General features: G+C 46.5%; 2 protein-coding genes across 10 annotated transcripts in view; one reads left to right on the top strand and one right to left on the bottom strand.

The window, feature by feature from the left end:
• Window positions 1-1,993: 1,993 nt before the first annotated feature.
• ZKSCAN7 (zinc finger with KRAB and SCAN domains 7) overlaps window positions 1,994-27,220 on the bottom strand; it is a 28,359-nt gene continuing 3,132 nt past the window's right edge. For 2 of the 9 annotated variants that reach the window (XM_008961522.4, XM_008961523.4), the window contains exons 3-6: window positions 19,848-20,013; window positions 17,489-17,580; window positions 17,059-17,185; window positions 10,015-15,571 (exon numbers count right to left, since the gene is read on the bottom strand). In XM_008961522.4, coding sequence (XP_008959770.1) covers window positions 14,118-15,571; window positions 17,059-17,185; window positions 17,489-17,580; window positions 19,848-20,013 — 1,839 coding nt within the window. In that variant the 3' untranslated portion in view covers window positions 10,015-14,117. The other 7 variants (XM_008961524.4, XM_055109763.2, XM_034956243.3 and 4 more) reach the window with 5 other exon arrangements.
• LOC100977859 (myosin phosphatase Rho-interacting protein-like) lies at window positions 4,419-7,629 on the top strand. Its single transcript, XM_034956239.3, is given in 3 exon segments — window positions 4,419-5,520; window positions 5,523-7,281; window positions 7,284-7,629. Coding segments are annotated over 3 exon segments (3,135 nt in total). The 5' UTR covers window positions 4,419-4,443; the 3' UTR covers window positions 7,583-7,629.

Below are 27,220 nucleotides of genomic sequence, written 5' to 3'. Positions count from 1 at the left end.
GTGCTCAATAAATATTTGTTGAATGAATCAATGAATGAATGAGTAACCTTGGGCAAGACTCCGTCCTCTTCTCTGGGCCCCAGGTTCCTCACTGGTAACGGGAGGGATATTGGACTGGTGATTTGAGTCAAATACTCAGGGGCTGTGGAGTCCTGAGAGCCTAGGCGGGACTCGACCGCTACTACCCGGACGGCCCACTGCCTAGGAGCGGGGACGACACAGTGCTGTCACCACAGCCAGCCTGGTCCAAGCGAGCAGCTACGAGGAGTCGGAGACTAGACCCAAGACAAAGGGGCAGCACTGAACGAGAGAAAGGGGAGGCCCACAACGACCCCTTGGCTGCCGCGCCCATCTCAGCAGCGGGCAGCCGCAGAGGAGCCCTGGCCTCCTGGCTTGCGTCTCCCACAGGCTCCCAGAACCCGGCCCGACCCCCCACGCCAGACTGTAGAGCACCCCTCACCGAAAGCGCCAGACCCACATCTTGAACAAAGCGCAGAAGGAACTGCGTCAGCAACTCCCAGCTAACTCCCAGCCTGTCCCTCCGGCCCTTCTAGGCTTCGTGAGGTTTCCACATCTCTGTGCCCGCGGGCTGGAGTCCCCCCGCCCCTCAGAAGCCCCGCGCGGTCGGCCGACGCTCTGGCCCTGCCTCCCTTCCGGGCTTTGCCCTATCATTGGATGGAAGGGCTTGGCGACTTCAGCCAATGTGAGGAGGGCCCTGGAAGTGGTGGAAACTGGGCAGGGGGCTTGGTTAGGGCGGAAAGAGACCGAGCAACGGGGTGGCCAGGCTGCCAGCCTCAGGCTGAGACTCCCTAAAGTTACACCCCCAGCTCCGGTCGCTGAGCAGAGAGGTCATCTTTCCTTCCACAGATCTGGGTCATTCAGCCTCAAAGCCAGGATCAGCTATGGTTTATTGGCAGCATATGAAAAGACGTTTTGGGTGCCTACTATGTCACTCACTGTTCCAGGCGCTGCGGATACAGTAGTGAAGAAAATGAACTCTCTGCCCCATTGAGTTTACATTCAAGTCAAGGAGACAATGATAAATAAATATGTAGAACGTAGTAGTAAGGGGAGAGAGGGAGTAAGGGGAGAGAGGGAGATTGTGGTGGGACTATTTTATAGATGACAGGGAGGGCAGAGACAGGAAGTGGGCAATTGAAGCATGTGGCTATCTGACGAAAGAGTATTCCCATAGTGGGCCATTAGGAGCAAAATTCTTTAATCAGGAGTCGGGTGGAGAGGTGCACATTTAGGACCTTGTAGACTATGATAAGGGCTTTGGATTTGCTCTGCATAACAGCTGGAGGGCTTGGGGACAGAGGAACGACATGATCTAACTTTTTTTCCCTTACCACATATTCAAAGACTTGTTAGCTATGAGACATGAAAGAAGCCAAGAAGCCTGTTACTATAAATTCTGTGAATTCTTTGCTGTCTGTCCTTAGCCATTCTAACATAAACCTTGCATGAATTTTGCTCTTTGACTTATATTTTTAGTTTGCATTGGCTGTCCTGTTGAGAACGGTCTGAAGGTGGGTAAGAGTAGAATCAGGGAGATTAAGAGGCCATTACAATATTCCAGATGAGGACTGATAGTGGCTTGGACAGGCTTAGAAGTGATGGAGGTAGTGAGAAATGGTTCTGCATATATTTTGAAGGCATGGCCTGCATGATTTGCTAATGAATTGAATGTTGGTTACTGATGACTCCATGGTTATTGATCTGAGCAACTAGCATGGGATGGTCTTTTAGAAATCGAGTAGCTTGAAAGGAACAGGTTTAGGGAGAGGGATTAATAGTTTTGTTTTGGATGTGTTAAGTTAAAGATGCCAATTAAACATCCAAGATGAAATGCCAAACAGGCAGTTGGAATAGGAGTCTGGACTTCCGTGAAGAGATCACAGCTAAAGACGTAAATTTGGAAGTTGTCAGGATAGGATGAGACAATCTAGGGAATGATTTATCTAAGAAGGAGTCTGAGAATCAAGCTTTTGAAGTACTCCATCAATTGACAAATATTCAGTATTTAATATTGTTGAGTACTTAAAGTATACCAGGAGCTTTCTTCTCCATTGGCTCATGTAGGTGGCACAACTCCGCCACATTGTATAGAGATTGAAAAAGAGATTCGGACATAAGTCCTCCACAGGTTCACACCCTCAGTTGATGTGGGACGTAGAACTCGGGACACTCTGCTGAAGAGCACAAGACTATTGCCACTACATCAAGAAACTTAAAAAGAATAGGCTGGGTGTGGTGGCTCACGCCTGTAATCCCACCACTTTGGGAGGCTGAGGTGGGTGGATCACCTGAGGTCAGGAGTTCGAAACCAGCCTGGCCAACATAGTGAAACCCCGTCTCTACTAAAAATTACAAAAATTAGCTGGGCATGGTGGCAGGCGCCTGTAATCCCAGCTACTCAGGAGTCTGAGGCAGGAGAATCGCTTGAACTCGGGAGCTGGAGATTGAAGTGAGCCAAGATCACGCCATTGTACTCCAGCCTGGAAGACACGAGTGAAACTCAGTCACACACACACACACACACACACACACACGAATATTCATGTACATTAAGGGAGCTGTGATCTTTAACTTACTTAGTCTTCCCTTTCACCTACTCTTTCATTTGGGTGGGTGGGGCCATTCATTCTGATTCAAGCTGCTAACCCCACATCTGGTCCCAGGGAGGAATGATTACTCCTTAATATTCTAGTCTAGTAATTCTCAAATTTTAGAGAACGTAAGGGTCACTAGAATATATGTTAAAAATAGATTCCAGCCTGCCTGTATCCAGCTTCTATTGCCCTTATCCACAAGCATACTTTTTCCTACAAAAATCTATTCATTCAGTCAAGTATAATGTCACTGCTCAGAAATCAGGGTGTTTTTTTCTGTGTCATAATTGCCTAAATACTCAGCAATTTCAATCTTTATTATGACATCTATCTGCCAAAGAAATTCTAACTCATTTGGGTAAATGAAATCAACGTCTAGTTGGTCAGGTCTTTTTAAGTTTGTGGGCTAGGCCATCTAAGGGGAAAAAACATTGTAATTTTAGTCAGTTGACAAGTCTTAACCAGGCGTCATTTCAGGAATACCCACAGGCCAGAAAGGTGGGCCGTCATACATTGCTCTCCTATTGTGTTTTCATGTAAAGCACTCACATGCCTTAAAAGGGAGTCTGCATCTCACCCTACTTGGCATCCACCTGGGTAAAGTGACCCTGTGCATATATTAGTGGAGGACTGTTACGGTTTGGTGAATAATAAATCTAAAATGTCCTATCCTGGATCAAGTACTAGCACCACTAGGTGCTTGTGGAGCCAGCTGTAATCGTTAACACCTTCCCTGTATCCAGCTGTGGCAAATTCTACTGGTCCCCATCAGGGCAGAGCATGACCTGATGTTAGGGATAGGGGATTTACTTTCAATTCTTTTTATAGTGCCACCATGTGCGTATTCACAATTGACAAATTCACAACCTGTCCCTAACCCCTAGAGGTTTTCAGGAATGCACGCTCTGTAGTACTCCAGAAAAAGGTCAACATCTTGACAGAACTGTCTCCCAACATGGGACAGTACTCAATAACTTGTTAACATCCACCATCTCTTGACATTTCCTACTGCATTTAGAAGCTGAATGACCAGGGCTGGAGTTTATGATAAGAGTTTGGCTGTAGAATATTTTCATTGCATGTTTAAGAGGTAAGTGAGTAAGTATACCACTCCCAGCACCTTCACTGGGTCTGACCACCACCTAAACTGTCCTTGGGTTTGAATTCTGTTTGACTAAAACATATATATATTAAATTGGAAGTTCTGTAACACTGTTTACTGATACCTTTTTTCGTGGGTTCCCTCACGTACCAGGAACTATGTGTTGTATAACAAGCCTTTTCCACTTCAGGAATATTTTTCAGAAATACGTGCAAAATATGGAAGCTCATGGTGAATGATTCCTTGACCTCTAAAAACCAAAAAGTTCTCTAACCCTTGTGATTTATCTGATGTCAAACAAAGTCTCTGGTGTATGATGTTTGCTACAACTGAATGGTTTTTCACATATCTTAAGAATTGGTCATTTGCAGCGGCCGCGGGGCGCCGAGGGCAGCTGCGGCGGCGCGGACGAGCCTGGACGGCGGCGACCGGAGCTTGAGAGGCGGGCCGCAGCGGGAAGCAGCGGGCCCGAGGCCGCGTCCATGGGCCCACGGCGGCCGGGCGGCGGCGGTGCGGGCGGGAGCTGGGCGTCGCGCGCGCTGTGAGGGCTGGGCGGCTCAGGAGCCTCGGCGCGTGCAGCGAGCCGCCCGCCGGGAAGGAGGCCGGGCAGGGCCTGTGGCGGGGCCGGCGAGGGATGCGGCGGCGGCCGCGCTGAACCCCTAGCCCCCCCGGGAGCGCCAGGCCGGCCGGGCCTGCGCCGCCAATGCCGCCGCCGCCGCGCCGACCATGTCGGCAGCCAAGGAGAACCCGTGCAGGAAATTCCAGGCCAACATCTTCAACAAGAACAAGTGTCAGAACTGCTTCAAGCCCCGCGAGTCGCATCTGCTCAACGACGAGGACCTGACGCAGGCAAAACCCATTTATGGCGGTTGGCTGCTCCTGGCTCCAGATGGGACCGACTTTGACAACCCAGTGCACCGGTCTCGGAAATGGCAGCGACAATTCTTCATCCTTTACGAGCATGGCCTCTTGCGCTACGCCCTGGATGAGATGCCCAGGACCCTTCCTCAGGGCACCATCAACATGAACCAGTGCACAGATGTGGTGGATGGGGAGGGCCGCACGGGCCAGAAGTTCTCCCTGTGTATTCTGACGCCTGAGAAGGAGCATTTCATCCGGGCGGAGACCAAGGAGATCGTCGGTGGGTGGCTGGAGATGCTCATGGTCTATCCCCGGACCAACAAGCAGAATCAGAAGAAGAAATGGAAAGTGGAGTCCCCCACACCACAGGAGCCTGGGCCTGCCAAGGTGGCTGTTACCAGCAGCAGCAGCAGCAGCAGCAGCAGCAGCAGCAGCAGCAGCAGCAGCATCCCCAGTGCTGAGAAAGTCCCCACCACCAAGTCCACACTGTGGCAGGAAGAAATGAGGACCAAGGACCAGCCAGATGGCAGCAGCCTGAGTCCAGCTCAGAGTCCCAGCCAGAGCCAGCCTCCTGCTGCCAGCTCCCTGCGGGAACCTGGGCTGGAGAGCAAAGAAGAGGAGAGCGCCATGAGTAGCGACCGCATGGACTGTGGCCGCAAAGTCCGAGTGGAGAGTGGCTACTTCTCTCTGGAGAAGACCAAACAGGACTTAAAGGCCGAAGAACAGCAGCTGCCCCAGCCGCTCTCCCCTCCCAGCCCCAGCACCCCCAACCACAGGAGGTCCCAGGTGATTGAAAAGTTTGAGGCCTTGGACATTGAGAAGGCAGAGCACATGGAGACCAATGCAGTGGGGCCCTCACCATCCAGCGACACACGCCAGGGCCGCAGCGAGAAAAGGGCGTTCCCTAGGAAGCGGGACTTCACCAATGAAGCCCCCACCCCCGCCCGGGTCCTCTCCCAGACGCCTCGGCTTCCCCCCTGTCTCCACACCGAAGAGCCAAGTCACTGGACAGGAGGTCCACGGAGCCCTCCGTGACGCCCGACCTGCTGAATTTCAAGAAAGGCTGGCTGACTAAGCAGTATGAGGACGGCCAATGGAAGAAACACTGGTTTGTCCTCGCCGATCAAAGCCTGAGATACTACAGGGATTCAGTGGCTGAGGAGGCAGCCGACTTGGATGGAGAAATTGACTTGTCTGCATGTTACCATGTCACAGAGTATCCAGTTCAGAGAAACTATGGCTTCCAGATACATACAAAGGAGGGCGAGTTTACCCTGTCGGCCATGACATCTGGGATTCGGCGGAACTGAATCCAGACCATCATGAAGCACGTGCACCCGACCACTGCCCCGGATGTGACCAGCTCGTTGCCAGAGGAAAAAAACAAGAGCAACTGCTCTTTTGAGACCTGCCCAAGGCCTACTGAGAAGCAAGAGGCAGAGCCGGGGGATCCGGACCCTGAGCAGAAGAGGAGCCGCACGCGGGAGCGGAGGCGAGAGGGCCGCTCCAAGACCTTTGACTGGGCTGAGTTCCGTCCCATCCAGCAGGCCCTGGCTCAGGAGCGGGTGGGCGGCGTGGGGCCTGCTGACACCCACGAGCCCCTGCGCCCTGAGGCGGAGCCTGGGGAGCTGGAGCAGGAGCGTGTACGGAGGCGGGAGGAGCACCGCAAGCACTTCGGGATGCTCGACGCCACAGACGGGCCAGGCACTGAGGATGCAGCCCTGCGCATGGAGGTGGACCGGAGCCCAGGGCTGCCTGTGAGCGACCTCAAGACGCATAACGTCCACGTGGAGATCGAGCAGCGGTGGCATCAGGTGGAGACCACGCCTCTCCGGGAAGAGAAGCAGGTGCCCATCGCCCCCGTCCACCTGTCTTCTGAAGATGGGGGTGACCGGCTCTCCACACACGAGCTGACCTCTCTGCTCGAGAAGGAGCTGGAGCAGAGCCAGAAGGAGGCCTCAGACCTTCTGGAGCAGAACCACCTCCTGCAGGACCAGCTGAGGGTGGCCCTGGGCTGGAAGCAGAGCACCCGTGAGGGCTACGTGCTGCAGGCCACGTGCAAGCGAGGGTTTGCAGCAATGGAAGAAACGCACCAGAAGAAGATTGAAGATCTCCAGAGGCAGCACCAGCGGGAGCTAGAGAAACTTCGAGAAGAGAAAGACCGCCTCCTAGCCGAGGAGACAGCGGCCACCATCTCAGCCATCGAAGCCATGAAGAACGCCCACCGGGAGGAGATGGAGCGGGAGCTGGAGAAGAGCCAGCGGTCCCAGATCAGCAGCGTCAACTCGGATGTTGAGGCCCTGCGGCGCCAGTACCTGGAGGAGCTGCAGTCGGTGCAGCGGGAACTGGAGGTCCTCTCGGAGCAGTACTCGCAGAAGTGCCTGGAGAATGCCCATCTGGCCCAGGCGCTGGAGGCCGAGCGGCAGGCCCTGCGGCAGTGCCAGCGTGAGAACCAGGAGCTCAATGCCCACAACCAGGAGCTGAACAACTGCCTGGCTGCAGAGATCACACGGTTGCGGACGCTGCTGACTGGGGATGGCAGTGGGGAGGCCACTGGGTCACCCCTTGCACAGGGCAAGGATGCCTATGAACTAGAAGTCTTATTGCGGATATAGGAATCGGAAATACAGTACCTGAAACAGGAGATTAGCTCCCTCAAAGATGAGCTGCAGACGGCACTGCGGGACAAGAAGTACGCAAGTGACACCACAAAGACATCTACACAGAGCTCAGCATCGCGAAGGCTAAGGCTGACTGTGACAACAGCAGGTTGAAGGAGCAGCTCAAGGCTGCAACCGGAGCACTGGGGGAAAAGTCCCCTGACAGTGCCACGGTGTCCGGATATGATATAATGAAATCTAAAAGCAACCCTGACTTCTTGAAGAAAGACAGATCCTGTGTCACCCGGCAACTCAGAAACATCAGGTCCAAGAGTCTGAAGGAAGGCCTGACGGTGCAAGGACGGTTGAAGCTCTTTGAATCCAGGGACTTGAAGAAAGACTAGGTGTCCCATCCAAGTTGAGCACGCGCCTTCCCCAGCTTGCAGCAGCACACCCCGAGCGCTGCTTTTCACCTGTACCTTTGTTTTACTGCTGTTGTTGTCATCGTTAACTGTGGGCATGGAATGCGTGAGGCTGGCTTCTGGGTTGTCCACACCACTCTCTGCTGTGTTGACTTCCTGTTGTCTTCATCAAAGCTTTTTTCCGTGGTATTCTAAAATTAGGCCAGCTGTGGGGGCTGGGAGGGCATCTGTGTTAGTCCCTTCCTGGCTGTGACCCGCCACACTCACTGTCAGTATTAAGGCCCAGCAGCCTGTTGATAAGCTACCCTGTCTCACCATGTGCTGGTGTGGAAACGGGGCCCAGCCAGCACGCCCCAAGGTAGATGGAATCCCCACTGGTCAGAGAAAAAGCCATGCGGACACTCCAGCTTGGCCTGGGTCACAGCACTGACTCCTCACCCGCTAGTCTGGCTGTTAAGAGGAGAAAGTGCACTGCCTTCCAGCCTGGGAGGAGGACAGCATTTTGTATTTGTTCCACTGATGCAGCTTAGAACCACACCCCTGAGAATCGTGGCAAACCTTTCACAACCTGGAAAATGTTGAAAGCAACCATTCCTAAAAACAAACAAACAAAAAAAAAGAATTGGTTATTTGGGCTGGGCATGGTGGCTCACACCTGTAATCCCAGCACTTTGGGAGGCCAAAGCAGGAGGGTTGCTTGAGGCCAAGGGTTCAAGTCTACTCTAGGCAACATAGTAAGACTCCTGTCTCTATAAAAAATTTTTAAAAAATTAGCCAGGTATGGTAACATGCGCCTGTAGTCCTAACTCTCAGGAGGCTGAGGTGCAAAGATCCCTTGAACCTAGGAAGTTGAGGTTGCAGTAAGCCATGAGCATACCACTGCACTCCAGTCTGGGTGACAGAGTAAGACCCTGTCACTTAAAAAAAAAAAAAGATTTTGTTTCCAATGTGGAGTAATGACTTGTGACTGAAGGGTTTTCCACATTCAGTTCTTTCACAACCAAGCTATTTCCAATGAGGCAGAGAACTTGGAAGGAGGCTCCACTGGATAACTAGCCTGGAGGCTGAGCCAAAAAGAAAGCTAGATATAAAAGTTGGCCCTGAGTGAAAAATTTTCAACCAGCTTAGCAAAATTGAAGCTAATTTTGTAAAGTAAAATTCTCTACTGCTGAAGTGCATAGTTACATAAATTTACAACTAACCTTTTAGCTTCAGATCTAAAGGGACAGTTTTAATAGCACCTACTTGGAATGTAAAGGGAAATCCATTTCCCTATCTGCAGACAAATATCAGGACTGGAAAGCCCTTGTCATTCACTAATGAGGAAAAAGCAAATGTATGTGAAGGCAATGCAAAGCCTTGGCAACTTAAGGCAGTAAAAGAACATATGAAAAAAAAATTCAAGAGAAATGAAATTCAAAAAGAGAAACAAGATACACTGCCTTTGGTAATCCTGAAAGTAAAAAAAAACTGAAGGGAAACCAAAATGTAAAACATCATACAGTTGGCCCCCTGTATTCTTGGGTTCCGCATCCACATATTCCGAGGATATGGAGGGCTGACTGACTGTAAAGGAGCATCTGAGGGCTTTGATATCTGAGATAGGGGCATCCTGGAACCAATTCCCTGTGGATATGACTATATATGGGAAAGGAGGTCAATTACATATACAGAACAGAGGAAAAGAATCTTACAGAATACTAGGTGTAACTTTATGCCAATGTTTGACAGAATAGTAAGTATGATTTCCAGATACATATTAGAAAAATTTACACAGAAATAGAAAACCTGAAGAACAAAACCATTGAAAAAAACTGCAAGGATGCTACTGCCACATCCAAACACCAGGGAAAAAAAAAATTATATATATATCAGAATGCGTCATTTCTAGCTAGCCTTTAAGGAATAACTGCTATATTACGTACACTGTTCCAGAGTAATAAAAGAAAAAAAACTTCCAAATTCATTTTGCACAGCCAGCAAAATATTGGCAAATTGAATCTACTTCTGAACTTTAAAAAATAATAATAATAATAAGGCTGGGCGCAGTGGCTCATGCCTGTAATCCCAGCACTTTGGGAGGCGGAGGCGGGCGGATCACCTGAGGTCAGGAATTCGAGACCAGCCTGACCAGCATGGAGAAACCCTGTCTCTACTAAAAATACAAAAATTAGCCTGGCATGGTGGCACATGCCTGTAATCCCAGCTACTCAGGAGGCTGAGGCAAGAGAATTGCTTGAACCTGGGAGGCGGAGGTTGCAGTGAGCCGAGATCGTGCCATCGCACTCCAGCCTGGGCAACAAGAGTGAAACTCTGTCTCTAAATAAATAAATAAAATAGATTTATCCCAGGAATACAAGAAAATTTCAATTATTTGGGAACTTTTAGATTTTTTATAACTTGATAAAACTTAGCAACTATTCCTAATAAAACTTTTATTATAGTGTATACTATGTGTCAATCACTGTTTTAAGTACCTTACACATACTGACTAATTTAATTCTCGCAACCCTATGAAGTAGCTCCACTTTAGAGACGGAAGAGCTGAGACACAGGAAAGCTAGGTGATTTTCCCACAGTTACACACCTAACAAAGTGGTGGACATGCAGATTATTTTTTAAGACAGGGTCTCACTCTATTGCCTAGGCTAGATTGCAGTGGTGCAATGATAGCTCACTGGAGCCACGACCTCCCAGGCTCGGGCAATCCTCCTGCCTCAGTCTCCTGAGTACCTAGGACTAAAGGCATGCACCAATACACCCAACTAATATTTTTTTTATTTATTTAGGGACAGGGTCTTGACGTGTTGCCCAGGCTGGTCTCAAACTCCTGACCTCAAGTGATCCTCCTGCCTTCACCTCCCAAAACGCTGGGATTACAGGTGTGAGCCACCACACCTGACTGGACCCAGAATTTGAACCTAGGTTGCTGGGCACAGACATGTTTTTTGTTTGATCGTTTTGTTTTGTTTTGTTTTTCTTTTGAGATGAAGTCTTGCTCTTGTCACCCAGGCTGGAGTATAATGGTGAGATCTTGGCTCACTGCAGTCTCCACCTCCCAGGTTCAAGCAATTCTCCTGCCTCAGCCTTCCAAGTAGCTGGGATTACAGGTGCCTGCCACCACACCTGGCCAATTTTTATATTTTTAATAGAGATGGGGTTTTGCCATGTTGGCCAGTCTGGTCTTGAACTCCTGACCTCAAGTGATCCACCTGCCTCAGCCTCCCAAAGTGCTGGGATTACAGGCACATGCCACTGTGCCCACCCCAAACCTGTGTTGTTAACCACTATATTACCCTGCTTCCTCTAGAAATAATATTAGAAGGAAACTTCCTAAATGCAACAGAATATTTATCAATATCCAACAATGAACGCAAATGAAAATGTGAAATACTAAAAACATCCCTCCTGAGATTTTAGAACAAGACATAGAAGACCTGTTATCTACTACTCAACATTTTTGGAAGTTCTTGCTAATGCACAACATAAGTGGCATAAGATTGAAAATAAGGCCAGCTCACACCTGTAATCTCAGCACTTTGGTAGGCCAAGACAGGCGGACCGCTTGAGCCCAGGAGTTCAAGACCAGCCTGGGCAACATGGTGAAAACCCATCTTTACAAAAAATACCAAAAAATTAGCTGGGCATGGTGGCATGCACCTGTAGTCCCAGCTACTTGGGAGGCTGAAGTGGGAGAATCACCTGAGCCTGGAAAGTTGAGGCTGCAGTAAGCCATGATCACATCACTGTACTCCAGCCTGGGTAAGAAAGTGAGACCCTGTCTCCAAGAAAAAAAAGAAAATTTAAAGCTAAAGGAGCCATTAATTTATTATATACCTAGAAAATGAAACTAAAAAACCATTAAAACTAAAAATAATTCAGCAACATAACAATCCAGATTTAATTTTTTTTTAAGTTTATGCTAGCAGTAACCAATAGAATTTGAGGTATGGCTTTCAAATGCAGCCAATTTTCCTCCATTCAAAAGCCTCAGGCTTTTAAGGATGTCAAGGCACACACTGGTGTAGAATTCCCTACATCTACTCTTTTTTCCCTACTATTCCCACCTTAGTTATGAATAGTGCAGGTTCCCAACCTCTAGAGGGTTAGTGTGGTAGGCGATGAGCAGACAAGAACCAGAAGGTAAAACTGCAACATCCAATGAGCAGGAACGTTCTATTGAAGACTTAACCAGAAATGTCCAGCTCAGGGTAGAGGGCTGGACCCATGTGCTCATATAGGGTTGGGCTTGTCCCTGGGATCTGGGAGCCTCCAAACTAAAACAATGAAAAAGTCCTATCTGCATATCTTCTAAAGGAAAATGGAAACACATACTAAATATAAAGTTGAAAACAAATTTAAAATATATATTCATAAGTGGCAAATTTTCAGTTCTGTCCTGGGTTCAATGTTTTCAGGATTCCTATTATTCTTTCTAAACTTGCCTGAGATATGTCCCTAGAATCACATCTAATCTTATTTTCTTATGCCTCAACTCCACCCTTTCTTCTATGTTAAAACATACACCACACCTCAAAAAAATCTCCCCTCCAGATTATATAACTCGCATGGCTCCTCTAGCCTCCTCCTCTACTCTGTCACGCTGCGGATCCTCTAAACCTATTAAGTTTAGGGGATGGAAAGAGAAGGAGGTGGACAACAGAGGCAAACGTCCCCCAGATCTGGGCCATATTGCAAGGGTGGAAGGGAAAAGTTGTTCAAGCTCATGGACTGACATGTGATGGCAGAAGGAGAGAAAATCTTCTGAGATTTCTTTTCTTATGTCTTCGGGGAATGAAAAGATGGTCAAGAAGACAATTATGATAATTAAGGGTACAGCTCTCATCTTTAAATTAAGATGGCAGTTGTAGGTAGATAGGACTAGTCGATAAGGAAAACAGATTCCTGTGAATCTATTATCTTGCCACAAGCCTCGTCATAGTGAATTCCAAGCATCAGGGAATGCTACTAGCTGGATTTTCAATAATCTGTACCACTGCTATGAAAGTCAAGTCTTCGGTGCAGTAAATTTTGACACAGTTCTTTTTTTTTTTTTTTTTTTTTTTTTTTTTGAGGCAAGAGTCTCGCTCTGTTGCCCAGGCTGGAGTGGAGTGGCGCGATCTTGGCTCACTGCAAGCTCTGCCTCCCAGGATCATGCCATTCTCCTGCCTCAGCCTCCCGAATAGCTGGGAGTACAGGCGCCCCCCACCAAGCCTGGCTAATTTTTTGTATTTTTTAGTAAAGACGGAGTTTCACCGTGTTAGCCAGGATGGTCTCGATCTCCTGACCTCGTGATCCACCTGTCTCAGCCTCCCAAAGTGCTGGGATTACAGGCGTGAGCCACTGCACCCAGCTGACACAGTTCTTAATCTGTTGATTTAGGAAGCAGGGTACAGTCAGCAAATTCAGAACTAGAATCAGCATGTAGGGGAAAGTCCGTATCAGTGGGATATGACTGCCCAACCCAATACCTAGATACACACACATTCACACACACACACACACACTCTCTCTTTTGCATACACACACACACACACACACGCACAAAATCCATTCGCATTTTGAGGCTGAAGTAACAGTAGTAAGACTTCCAGGAGTATATGTAAAAGATATCAGTAAGACCTCTGTATGTGATATTCTATGATGAGATGGACTTCCATCTTTAGAAGCAGCTGGTCCAGCTGGGGAGGGGAGAAAGATCGTGCATACTTTAAGGATAATTCAATGTGAGAGCTGAGATTTTAAAAATTATTTATTTAACAACTGGTATGTACAAAATACTATCTATATGGGAAAGAAATACATACCTGACCTCAAAGAGCCTACAATAAGTTGGTATAAAAGTATACAGACACGCAAAATTTACAAGGCAATTAACAACAGTTACATATTGTAGCACCAGTGAATTCAAAGCACTGAGGTCAAATCAAGAGAAGTTGAAGAAAAATTAAAAAGTACTTGAAGAAGAAAGTATTTCAGTGATGAGATGGATTTCAAAAATTGTGAGGGACAAAGATTAGGAAACAGAAGAAAATGTTTTCTAGATAGGGAACAAAACTGATGAAAGGCTATAGATTAAAGGTTAAAGAGTAGATGGGGAGGGCCATAGCCAAGAGGCAGGAAGGCATGAATCAGCCTTTTTGAATGACTTTGTATAAATGGTGAAATGGAGGAAGTAGAATAGAATAGAGAAGATATTATCTCTGTCTTTAAAAAGCATGGAGTCTGATTATGAGATGCATAACTAAGAAATGAAATAGATTTTAAAAGTTAAAATTTAAAAGTAAAGAAAAAAAAAGGAAACCTACAATTCAATGACATGTATAGTCCTTACCTTCCTAATAATGGGTAAGAACTGGAATAAGTTACTCCTACTCTCCCACCTTAGTGATCCAAGGAAAAGCAAGTAGGGAATGGTCCACTGTGACTACTGGCTCCGGGAAACCACTATGAGTATCCTGCTTATAAAGACAGCTTAACTCAAAGGTCCTTGCTCTCTGTCTCAGAGAACCATACCTTAAGAAACTGACCAAGCCAGACCTGAGGACTTCTCTCCAGTGTGAGTTCGCTGGTGGTGATTAAAAGTGGAACGCTGACTAAAGGCTTTCCCACATTCACTACATTCATAAGGTTTCTCTCCGGTGTGGACTCTCTGGTGTACAATAAGCTGTGAGCTGTCACTAAAAGCTTTCCCACAATCATTGCATTTATAGGGTTTTTCCCCAGTATGGGTTCTCTGATGTACCATAAGGCTGGAGCTATAACTGAATACCTTCCCACACTCATTACATTCATAGGGTTTCTCACCAGTGTGAATTCTCTGGTGTATAATAAGGTGTGAGTTTTGATTGAAGGATTTTCCACACTCATTGCATTTATAGGGCTTTTCACCTGTGTGAAGTCTCTGGTGCCGAATAAGACATTTACTCAGACCAAATGCCTTACCACACTCGCTACATTCAAAAGGTTTTTCTCCAGTATGAATTCGCTCATGCTCAATGAGTTGAGAGTTCTGATTGAAGGCTTTCCCACATTCACTACATTTGTATGGCTTTTCCCCAGTGTGGAGGCTCTGATGTCGAATAAGACATTTACTCCGACTGAAGGCTTTGCCACATTCACTACACTCATAAGGCTTCTCCCCAGTGTGGATTCTCTGATGGTCAATGAGATTTCTATTGGAACAGAATGCTCTCCCACACTCATTGCATTTGTAAGGTTTCTTACCAGTGTGCAGGACCTGATGTCGAGCAAGACTTTTGCTTCGAATGAATGCCTCTCCACACTCATTGCATTCATAAGGTTTCTCCCCAGTATGGGTTCTCTGGTGGTCAATGAGTCGGGAACTCTGAGTAAAGGCTTTTGCACATTCATTACATTTATAGGGTTTCTCCCCATTATGGAGTCTCTGGTGTTGAATGAGATGGGAGCTGTGCCTATAGGCCTTTCCACACTCACTGCATTCATAGGGTTTTTCCCCTGTGTGGGTTCTGAGATGAACAATGAGCTGGGAGGTTTGCCTGAAGGTCTTCCCACACTCATTACACTCATAGGGTTTCTCTCCAGTGTGGATTCTCTGATGGCCAATAAGGTGAGAACTCCGATTGAAAGCTTTGCCACATTCATCACATCGATAGGATTTCTGTCCCTTTAAAACTCCTTCATGTTCAACAGGACTGGAAGACAGAGGTGGATGTTCCCCAACTTCCTTATATTTGTCATATCTGTCTTTTGTGGATTTTTTCTTATCTTCATCTGTTATTTCCAAGAAATCATTTTCTAGTCTGCTCCCTTCTTCATCTGAGGTTTGTCCTTCTAACTCCTTCAAAGTATCTTCACAAACATCTCCAGTCTCTGCTGCCCCAGGAACCACCCCAAAGAGTCCCCCTGATGTCCTGTTAGATGACTCTGATCCTTTAAAAATTTCCTGCTTTGGAGTCAACTCTGAACCCTTCATCATGTTCTCACCTGCTGCCCAAAGAAAGAAGACAACAACTTTTACCCATTTCTTATCCTGTTTAAGAAAGAGAATCATTAAGAGCTAACATACCTGAAAAAAAGTCACATTATGATTAAGAAATGAGATGACACATTGAGAACAAGAGCAAAATGGGAAATATTGATAGCTCAATTTTTTTCCCTAGGGACAGGAAAACAAGGAAGGGGAAGGTGGTCTGTGAAGACAGGTGGAAAAAAGATACTAAGCCAGCACAACCAAGTCAGAAGGGCCATTGGAAAGCAAAAAATTGGATTGCAAAGCGTGCTGTGATCTTACAGAAGTTACTCTCGTGCTATGTCTCCTTAGTAAAGTGATGAACTCTAAGATCCCTTCCAACCATAACATTGCATGGTTCCATTGTTCTCAGAAAACATGTTGGGAGAGAGGAGGCTGGCAAATACCTCAAGCCAAACATAAGAAAGAGACAGGGAAAAAAATGAGAGTGAATTGACTGGAAATTTATATTATGGAGGTATGATAAGGAAAGTGTACAAAAAGAACAGATCTTACATGATAGGACAGTAAAAAGACTGCCCTAAACTCATCAACCACAGGATCTGCCCTTCCAAGAAGCCCTTTCAGGAAACTGTTCTGCCCCAGTGTTTGCAGAGAGGGATGCTTAGGCAACCATGCTTGGTGCCAAGTGACCCTGAGCATCCCACGATGGGCCACAGGTGATTGGACTGGCACCAGGTACTAGACTGAAGGGTCTATCTATAGGTTAGGCTTCAGCCTCTGCTGAGGCCTGGGCCAAACCCCTGTGCCCAAATGAGATGATGGGTAATGGCTATAGCAATGGAAGTCCATCTCTGAGGAAATTTGGAACTGGAGGTAGGGCAAAATTAAGGCACTTATGAGTAGCAATGGAAGCTGAAGTGGCACATGGAGAGAAGCCAAGCCATTAGGAAACACAGCAAGCAACAAGTATAAAAGAACAGAAAGTACAATTAAAAGAGCTATGAAAAGGACAAAAGATTCACAGTGAAGAAAATGGGCAGCAGGAGGAGTACAAGCAGAGAGAAAACAGATACACTGCGAGCAGCTGCATTACATTCACACTGGAACACAGGCATCAACATGCATTTGCTTTTGCTGCTCAGGCTCCCAGGGTCAAGGCCCTGCTTCCCACAGTCTGGTCTAGCTCATCAGTTTCTTCCAGGTTCTCATTCCTTTAAGCCTATGACTCAGAGCTCCTTACTTAAAATAACTTGAGTGGCTCTCTGTTCCTTACAACTAAGAAGCCCTACCTAAACCACACTATATCGATTCATAATGAGGTGAAGAGTATGCTGATCACTGTTGAATCTCAGTGATGAATGCAGAAAGGGTCCCTATATTATTCACTCTAGTTTAACTATGTTTGGAAATTTTCATGGTAAAAAGTTTAAAGAGACAAGGAATATAGAAAAGAGAATGTGCAGCATGCAGACTTTAAGTGACTAGGAAACAGAATCATTACCCAAGGAGGCCATGCTATGGTGATTTTCTGGCATCATGTTCCACTGCAGGGCTCTCTGACTGAGTGTGAGACCTTTCCATTTCTTCTGAGTGTAGTCTACAGATAGGTCCTCATATGCCACAGTATCCTGGAATGACAAGCTCCGATCGCTCAGGAACATTCACAGCCTGAAGGGCAGAGTCATCAGGGGTACGAAGGGCACAGGGTGTGGGCTCTTCGTGGGCAAAAGTATGGGAGAGAGGAGCTGGGATGACACCTCGAAAAGGACAAGTCCAGGGCAAGATAGAGTCCATTACCTCCAGGGGAAGCAATGAGGCAGGAGAGCCACAGGAATAGTCTTAGATGGGGCAGAGTTCTGGGGGTGAGACCTCTAGCCATTCCTGGACCAGACTCATGGGGACGTGGTAAAAACACCAAGAACCAAGCTCACCTGGGGCCTGACCATCCGAAGTACAGTTGCCCCTGCTTGGTCTCCTGAGTTCCCCACTTGAGGAAGGGTAGGAACTGGAGAAGTACATTGAGCTGAGGGAGGAAAGAAAGCTATGAGTGGGACAAGCCCTGCTTCCGGCTCCCATAAGATCTATATTCCCAATAAGTGGATTCAAGAGAACCCAGGCACCTCCACACACACTGACTCTTAACCTCTTCCATAAGGCATTATCCCAAGAGTGGTGTGAATTTTCCCTGGAGGGTACAGTACAAGGTCCCGGATCAAGCTGAGAACTGGGTGTTCCTCCAAGCCCTCACTCTCTTCAACCTTTTTCAAGGAAGCTATTCTGGCCACTCTCTCTCCCATGGCTTCCCTAGCACCAGCCAGCCCTGATTTTCCCCTCACAGTTGTGGTTCCTCATGCCTGCTCCTGCCCTCTCATTATGGACACTCCTTGCAACTCAGGCCCCAGTGCTTCCTTGTTCTTTCCGTCAGCAATCTGACCAACTCTCGTTGCTTTAATACTGCTCTCACAGTTCTTACTTCTCTCCTAGACCCCTACCACATGCCTCCTGTTGCCTATGGGACATTTCACTTGGGTGTCCTGCAACACTTTAAGTTCAGTGTCTAGAATGGATGGATGTTCTAGGCTAAGGTGGGAGGCTGGCTTGAGGCTAGGAGTTCAAGACCAGCATGGACAACATAAGGTTGTCTTTTTCTCCCTTTCCTTCCTTCCCTTCCTTCACTCTTCCCTTCCCTTCCCTTCCCCTCCTCTTTTCCTTTCCTTTCCTTTCTTTTCTTTTGCTCCCTCCCTCCCTCTCTTTCTTTTCTTTTCTCTTCTCTTCTCTTTTTCTTTCTTTCTTTCCTTTCTTTCTTTCTTTTCTCTCTCTCTCTCTCTCTCTTTTTGTTTTGAGACAGAGTCTCACTCTGCTGCAGTGCAGTGGCATGATCATGGCTCACTGAAACCTCTGCCTCCCAGGCTCAAGCAATTCTCATGCCTCAGCCTCTGGAGTAGCTGGGATTACAAGTACCTGCCACTACGCCTGGCTAATTTTTGTATTTTAGTAGGAAGGGATTCATCATGTTGGCCAGGCTGGTCTCAAACTCCTGACCTCAAGTGATCCACCTGCCTTAGCCTCCCAAAGTGCTGGGATTACAGGTGTGTGTGCCACTGCTCCCAGTAGGAGACCCCATTTCTATAAAAAGTTAAAAAAAAAAAAAGAGCTGGTCATGGTGGCATGCTTGTAGTTCTAAGAGGCCATGGTGGGAGGATTTCTTGAGCCCAGGAGTTCAAGGCTACAGTGAGCTATTATGATCGTGCCATTACACTCCAGCCTGGGTGACAGAGTGAGACCCTATCTCTCTTTAAAAAAAATAAATAAATAACATTAAATAAATAAATAAAATGTTCTTATCACCTTTCTTTCAGATTTCTCAATTTCCCTCAATGATTCCATCATTGGCCAAAACATTCTAATTCCCCTGCCTCTCCTTTCAAACTCAAGTCCCACGGATGTTTCCATGATAATATTTTTCAATTTTATCCTTGCCCGTTCCTCTTTGCACTTCAGGCATTAATCACATCTATTCTACCGCACCAGCCTTTAACTAAGGCTCCTTCCCCTTCAATCCATAATGCTCACCTGTGCCCGAGTAATCCTCCTGAAATACTATTTCTAACACATTATCCTCTGACTCCCAAAATCTTCCTGCCTCAATCTCAAGGTCCTGTACAAACAAGGCCCAGGTTCCCAAATACAGTCTTTCCTGACTCCACCTCAATCAGGGCTCAAGGAATCTCCAGCTTAGGGTCTTTGTTGTGTCTTCTAATGGCATGCCTGCTACTTTTTTCTTCCCTTCAAAATTCTTCCACATTTTTACTGCCCAATACTCTGCTACCTCCTTCATGAAGCATCCCTTACCAGTTCCAGCCCATAATGATCTTGCTTTTTACCCAGTGATCACTTTTTCCAATGCCCACATTGCTCATTTGTGACAGGATCAAATGCTTGACGACAGATATCATTCATGTGCATCTTATGAGGTTGCCTCTTCTTACACATGACTAACTCATCCTACCACCTAGATAACAAGCTCTTTGAAATCAGTGACAATAGATGTACTACATCTCTCTGGTCTCTGGCAGTGCCTTTCCTATGACATGCCCTTGATGAAAACTTACTAACTACACGAATGATTAGAGAATAAGCAAAAGGAACAAACAGGGTCACTAGGGAAGGAGGACAGACAGCAGAGCAATGAGGGATTCCATGGAGTAGGAGATGGGCAGATAAAGGAAAGGAGACTCCAGAGGAGAGAAGGGAGGCATGACTTAAGGCCAAAGCTGGGGAGATAAGTACCGAAGTCCCCATTGGGGAGGTGGTGTGTCCCTGGGTCATAAGGAGGCTCCAGGTGGGCTCCAGGGGCTGAGCCCCCACTGAGGGGTGATGTAGGAGATTCCTTTGTTGTACCCAGAGCTGTTGTCTCCTCAAAATGCATTTCCTGTTTCTGTGCTGGGGCTGAAACCTAGAGAGAGGGAAATACAATTGGGTTCAAAAGAGCATCCTTGAAGGTACTGAACCCAAAACCTCTAAGCAGCCCCTTCCAGAAAGAAAGCCAGGGAAAAGAAGAGCCAGGGTGTCCTTCCAGCCCCACCACTACAGTCTACTGGGGGAAAAAAAACTGTGAAAGCAGAATCTAAAGCTTGCAATTCTACTTGCCATCCCTCTGTTGACCCTTTTGGTAGGGGCTTGAGGACCAGATTCTATAACCATTTCCACTCTGTGTCAGGTCTTCAGACACATATTTTCTTATGAAGAACCATTTAAAAAGGGAGCCAGGAGAGCAATTCAGTACATTCTCTAGGGCCTTAGCTGACAGAAAGGAACAATCAGAAGTACAAAGGATAGGCCAGGCGCAGTGGCTCACATCTGTAATCCCAGCACTTTTGGAGGCCGAGGTGGGTGGATCACCTGAGGTCAGGAGTTCGAGACCAGCCTAGCCAACATGGCAAAATCCTGTCTCTACTAAAAGTACAAAAAAATTAGCCAGGCATGGTGGCACGCAGCTGTAGTCCCAGCTACTTGGGAGGCTGAGGCAGGAGAATCACTTGATCCTGGGAGGCGGAGTTTGCAGGGAGCCGAGATCACGCCTCTGCACTCTAGCCTGGGTGACAGAGCGAGACTCCGTCTCAAAAAAAACAAAAACAAAAACCAAACAAACAAAAAAAGAAGTACAAAGGAGGTAAAAAAAGATAAGTGTAAAAAAAGATAAGATTTGTGGATGTGCACAAATAATGCTACTGACACTAACAGCTGAAGCAATACCCAGAACAGTGGCTGGCACACCAGGAGAGCTTTTCCAATTTCTCTGAGCAAAAGTATCTCCTCTTCAGAGAAGCTTTCTCTGAGCACAATGACAAAGCAGGGATAGTCAGACTCAATTAACCAATTATAATTTCTAGATTGCAGGTATTAATCTTTAAGTAATCTTACTTACGTCTTTATTGTCTATGTTTCCCCAACAGAGTGTGAGTTTTTTGAGGGTAAGAACTTTTGTCTTGATCACTAGCTCCAAAACAACATATAGCCCTACAATGGTGTTCAATTAATATCTGCTGACTGACTTCCTGTTGATATTTTGCTAAAAGACTTTAAGGTTATCTGCAAACTCAGTTTTCAATATGTACTACTTCTCCCCAATAATTTATATTTTAAAAGCCAAATAAGATCAGACACACTAACCTGTAGAGATCTTGAGAATACCTCAGAACATAGACATTTTATTTCTAACCCTTGCTTATTGTCATCAAACCAGCTCCTCACAATCTCATGGTTGCTCCTTTTACCAGCAGGTAGGGCAGAAAACCTAAAATATTATCTAAATAAGGCACATTTTAAAGTTCACTTGCTCTGGTATGTACATAGCACAGCATGAGGTAAAAATAACTTCTCCTTCAATAAACCACACAGGATTCACCCTATTAGGCTGCATCTGCTGAGATGTTAAGGGACTCTCTCCTTTAATATATATCTCACCAGTGTAGTGGTAGGACCAGCAGGCTCCCTGGATTCTGTAGTTCCCAAGCTCTCCTACTGAAAGGTTCTTTGAAACTGAAAGACTCTCTAAAATGGAAGTCACAGCTCTTCAATACAGGAGCTCTGGGTATTGGCAGAAGATAGAACTTACTGCACTGTGATAATTCAACTTTGTAATCCACTAATAATTTAATCCTGGTAAAGTTCCTGTTCATTATCTAGGACTTTGATATGGTTTGGATTTCTGTCCCCACCCAAATCTCATGTTGAATTGGAGGAGGGGCCCGGTGGGAGGTGACTGGATCACGGGGGTGGGGGTAGGGGGGGACGATTTCCCCCTTGCTGTTCTTGTGAGTTCTCATGAAATCTGATTGTTTAAAAGTGTGTGGCACTTTCCTCTGTGTGCTCTCTCTTTCCTGCCACAATGTGAAGAGGATCCTTGCTTCCTCTTCAACTTCCACTATGATTTTAAGTTTCCTGAGGCCTCCCACTCATGCTTTCTGTTAAGCCTGCAGAACTGTGAGTCGACTGAACCTCTTTTCTTCATAAATTACCTAATCTCAGGTAGTTCTTTACAGCAGTGTGAAAAAGGACTAACATAGAAAATTGGTACCAGGAAAGTGGGGCACTGCTATAAAGATACCTGAAAATGTGGAAGCAACTTTGGAACTGGGTAACAGGCAGAGGCTGAAACAGTTTGGAGGGCTGAAAAGAAGACAGGAAGATGTGGGAAAGTTTGGAACTTCCTAGACACTTGTTGAATGGTTTTGACTAAAATGCTGATAGTGATATGGATAATGAAATCCAGGCTGAGGTGGTCTCAGATGGAGATGAAAAACATATTGGGAACTGGAGCAAAGGTCATTCTTGCTATGCTTTAGCAAAGAGACCAGCAGCATTTTGCCCCTGCTCTAGATATCTGTGGAACTTTGAACTTGAGAGAAATGATTCAGGGTATCTAGTAGAAGAAATTTCCTTTTTTTTTTTTTTTTTTGTTTTTTGAGATGGAGTCTCGCTCTGTCGCCCAGGCTGGAGTGCAGTGGCACGATCTTGGCTCACTGCAAGCTCCGCCTCCTGGGTTCACGCCATTCTCCTGCCTCAGCCTCCCAAGTAGCTGGGACTACAGGCACCCACCGCCATGCCTGGCTAATTTTTTGTATTTTTAGTAGAGATGGGGTTTCACCATGGTCTGGATCTCCTGACCTCGTGATCCACCTGCCTCAGCCTCCCAAAGTGCTGGGATTACAGGCATGAGCCACCACGCCTAGCCCTCTAGCAGAAGAAATTTCTAAGCAGCAAAGCATTCAAGAAGTGACCTGGCTGTTTCTAAAAGTGTCCACTCATATTTGTGAACAAAGAGATCTGAAACTGGAACTTATATTTAAAAAGGAAGCAGAGCATAAAAATTTGGAAAATTTGTAGCCTGGCCATGTGGTAGAAAAGAAAAACCCGTTTTCTGGGGAGAAATTCAAGCCTGCTGCAGAAATTTGAATAAGTAAAGAGGAGCCAAATTTTAATGGCCAACACAATGGGGAAAACGTCTCCAGGGCATTTTAGAGACATTCACAGCAGCCCCCTCTCATCACAGGCCTGGAGGCCTAGGAGAAAACAATGGTTTCATGGGCCAGGCTCAGGGCCTAGCTGCTCTGTGCAGCCTCAGGACATGGTCCCCTGTGTCCCAGCCACTCCAGCTCCAGCTGTGGCTAAAAGAGGCCAAGGTATAGCTCAGGCTGTGGCTTCAGAGGGTGCAAGCCCCAAGCTGGCAGCTTTCACATGTTGTTGGGCCTGCAGGTGTGCAGAAGGCAAGAGTTGAGGTTTGGGAATCTCCTCCTAGATTTCAGAGGAGATATGGAAACACCTGGATGTCCAGGCAGAAGTCTGCTGCAGGGGCAAAACTCATGGAAAAACCTCTACTAAGGCAGTGTGAAGGGGAAATGCAAGGTTGGAGCCCCCACACAGTCTCGCTGAGGCATTCCCTAGTGGAGCTGTGAGAAGAGGGCCACCATCCTCCAGACCCCAGAATGGTAAATCCACAAACAGCTTGCACCATGTGCCTGGAAAAGGCGCAGGCACTCAATATCAGTTGGTGACTGCAGCCATGGGGGCTATACCCTGCAGAGCCACAGGGGCCAGGATGCCCAAGGCCTTGGGAACTGATCTCTTGCATCAGCATGCCCTGGATGTGAGACATGGAGTCAAAGGAGATTATTTTGGAGCTTTATGACTTAATGACTGCCCTGCTTGGTTTTGGACTTGCATGGGACATGTAACCCCTTTGTTTTGGCCAATTTCTCCCATTTGGAATGGGAGCATTTACCCAATGCCTATATCCCCATTGTATCTTGGAAGTAACTAACTAGTTTTTGATTTTACAGGCTCATAGGTGGAAGGGACTTACCTTGTCTCAGATGAGACTTTGGACTGTGAACTTTTGAGTTAATGCTGAAATGAGTTAAGTCTGGGGGACTGTTGAGAAGGGATAATTGTATTTTGCAATGTGAAAAGAACATGAGATTTGGGAGGGGCCGGGGCAGAATAATAGTGGTTTAGATTTGTGTTCCCACCCAAATCTCACAACGAATTGGAGGAGTGGCCTGGTGGGAGATGACTGGATCATGGGGTGGATTTCCCCTTGGTGTTCTTGTGGGTTCTCATGAGATCTGATCATTTAAAAGTATGTGTCACTTCCCCCTGCATTCTCTTCTGCCACAATGTGAAGAAGGTCCTTGCTTCCTCTTTGCCTTCTGCCATGATTGTAGATTTCCTGAGACCTCCCAGTCATGCTTCCTGTTAAGCCTGTGAAACTGTGGGCCAATTAAACCTCTTTTCTTTTTAATTACTCAGGTAGTTCTTTATAGCAGTGTGAAAACAGACTAATACAGAATCACAGGTTTCCCTTCCTTGAAGACATGAAAACCTCATTCTAATATGGCATTCCACAGCAAGACCCTAGAGAAAAGCTGTTGGCTTAGAAACTAGGGAGATGGAAAATCCTGGTCCACACACTTGATGGTAATCAGAAACAACCACACCTCAGCTAAATCTTTCGGGCAAGGGAATGCTTACTACATGTGCTCACTTCACTTGTCAAATGGAGATAATGATTACTGCACTGCCTGTTTTGTAACCCTGGCAGGAGATGGAAAAAGATACAGGAAACAGGCCAGGCGTGGTGGCTCATGCCTGTAATCCCAACACTTTGGGAGAACAAGGCGGGAGGATCGTGAGGTCAGGAGATCGAAACCATTCTGGCTAACATGGTGAAACCCTGTCTCTACTAAAAATACAAAAAATTAGCTGGGCGTGGTGGCAGGCGCCTGTAGTCCCAGCTACTCAGGAGGCTGAGGCAGGAGAATGGCATGAACCCAGGAGGCGGAGCTTGCAGTGAGCTGAGATTGTGTCACTGCACTCCAGCCTGGGCAACAGAGTGAGACTTTGTCTCAAAAAAAAAAAAAAAAAAAAAAGATACAGGAAACAAAAGAATTCTGCAAGTTGCATGACTCTGCAGCCCAGCAGGGATCACTCTACAAACCTTTCCCAGCCACAATGTGCACACATGTACATGCTCCTTCTGCAGCAATAAAGTGGCTTGCTCCTGATAAGCAAAATGACTCCAATTTACCTGGACCCTCCTTAATCTCCTCTTGGCAAACTTCCATGGAAAAGCTTGTTTATTCATTTAGCCATTCTGTAAACATTTTCTGAACGCCTGCTGATGAAAGATAGTCCTGCCCTTATGTCTTCGTGTCAGAAAACATAACACTGACAGTGGTGGGAGATTAAGAAATGGACTCCAAAGACCCTACACCCAAGCTGGAGCCATGAGCATTCAGCTGCCTCACCTGTCAACTGTTAGTCATTTTCTTGGGTTGTGACTCAACAGTCACCCTTTTCTGAGGCTAGCTGGATAAAGCACTAAAAGTTTTAATGGAGGAAGCATTAACTTCTTAAGCAAAACCAAGCAGGAAATAGGGACATTTTCCTTCTGCCACCCTCACTAAATGGTTCTCTAAATATGTCTTCAGCCACCTGTCATTGCCATGGCTGGCCCAGCTGCTCTCTAGACCCTTGTGATGGTTGATTTACTCATATGTGCTTACTTGTTTACACAAAGAAAATGATGGTTGATAATGACAAATGTGTACTGCTAATAATCCTGGAAAAATGTCTAGCCCCAGGATCCTGATCAACTAGAACTGATTCCCTAGTGATATGTAATCATTTTTTAAAAAGCATTGAATAGGCTGAGTGTGATGGCTCACACCTGTAATTCCAGCACTTTGGGAGGATGAGGCAGGTGGCTTTCTTGAGCTCAGGAGTTCAAGACCACCCTGGACAACATGGTGAAACCCCGTCTCTACTAAAAACACAAAAATTAGCCAGGTGTGGTGGCTCACACCTATGGTCCCAGCTACTAGGGAAGCTGAGGTGGGAGGATCACTTGAGCCCAGGAGGCAGAGGTTGCAGTGAACCAAGATTGTGCCACCACACTCTAGCCTGGGCGATAGGGTGAGACTCTCTAGGAAAAAAAGCATTGAATAAAATGATATATTGGGTACTTGGGGAATTCTCTATACTGTTTTCCCCTGATAAAGTACAAAGGGGTAGAGGGGACCTCTAGTTCACCCTGCTTCTATTATAGGGGAACAATTTGAAACTCATTAGGAAGAACTAACTTATCCATGGTGTGATGATCTTTTGATGTGTCAACTTGGTACTAATCAAACATCAATCCAGGTGTTGCTGTAAACTATTTTTAAAATGTGATTAAAGTACATAATAAGTTTAAGTAAGGGAGATTATACTAGATAACGGATGAATGCATGAGCCTGATTCAATCAGTTGTAAGCCCTTAAAAGCAAAGCTAAAAGTTCCATGAAGAAGAAATTCCAGGCCAGGCGTGGTAGCTCATGCCTGTAATCGCAGTGCTTTGGGAGGCCAAGGCAAGAATATCATCTGAAGCCAGGAATTCAAGAACAAGCCTGGGCAACATAACAAGACCACATGTCTACAATAAAAAAATTAGCCTGGTGTGGTGGCACATGACTGTGGTACCAGCTACTCAGGAGGCTAAGGTGGGAGGATCACTTGAGCCAGGAGGCTGAGCTTGCAGTGAGCCATGTTCATGCCACTGCATTCTGGCCTAGGCAACAGAGCAAGACCCAAAAAAAAAAAAAAAAAAAGATGAAGAAGAAAGGAGAAAGCAGATGAGGAAGAAAGAAGAAGAAAGAGAATAAAAGGAGGAGGAGGAGGAAAAAGAAGAAAGGACAAAGAAGAAAGAAGAAATTCCACCTGTGCACTGCAGCTTCAGCTTGTGCCACTGTTTTGGGCTGCCCTTGTCGATGGCCTGCCTATGGGTTTCAGACTTGCCTAGCCAGCCTCACAATTACGTAAGCCACTTACTAGCAATAAATTTCTCTTTCTTTTCTTTTCTTTTTTTTTTTTTTTGAGATGAAGTCTCGCTCTGTCACCCAGGCTGGAGTGCAGTGGCGTGATCTTGGCTTACTGCAACCTCTGCCTCCTGGGTTCAAGTGATTCTTTTGCCTCAGCCTCCCCAGTAGCTGAGATTACAGGTATATGCCACCCTACCTAGCAAATTTTTGTATTTTTAGTAGCAATGGGGCTTTGCCATGTTGGCCAGGCTGGTCTCAAACTCCCGACCTCAAGTGATCCACCCCCTTCGGCCTCCCAAAGTG

Source organism: Pan paniscus, chromosome 2 (genome assembly GCF_029289425.2).
Source record: "Pan paniscus chromosome 2, NHGRI_mPanPan1-v2.0_pri, whole genome shotgun sequence".
NCBI classification, from domain to species: Eukaryota; Metazoa; Chordata; class Mammalia; order Primates; family Hominidae; genus Pan; species Pan paniscus.
This window is presented reverse-complemented; position numbering and strand designations above follow the sequence as displayed.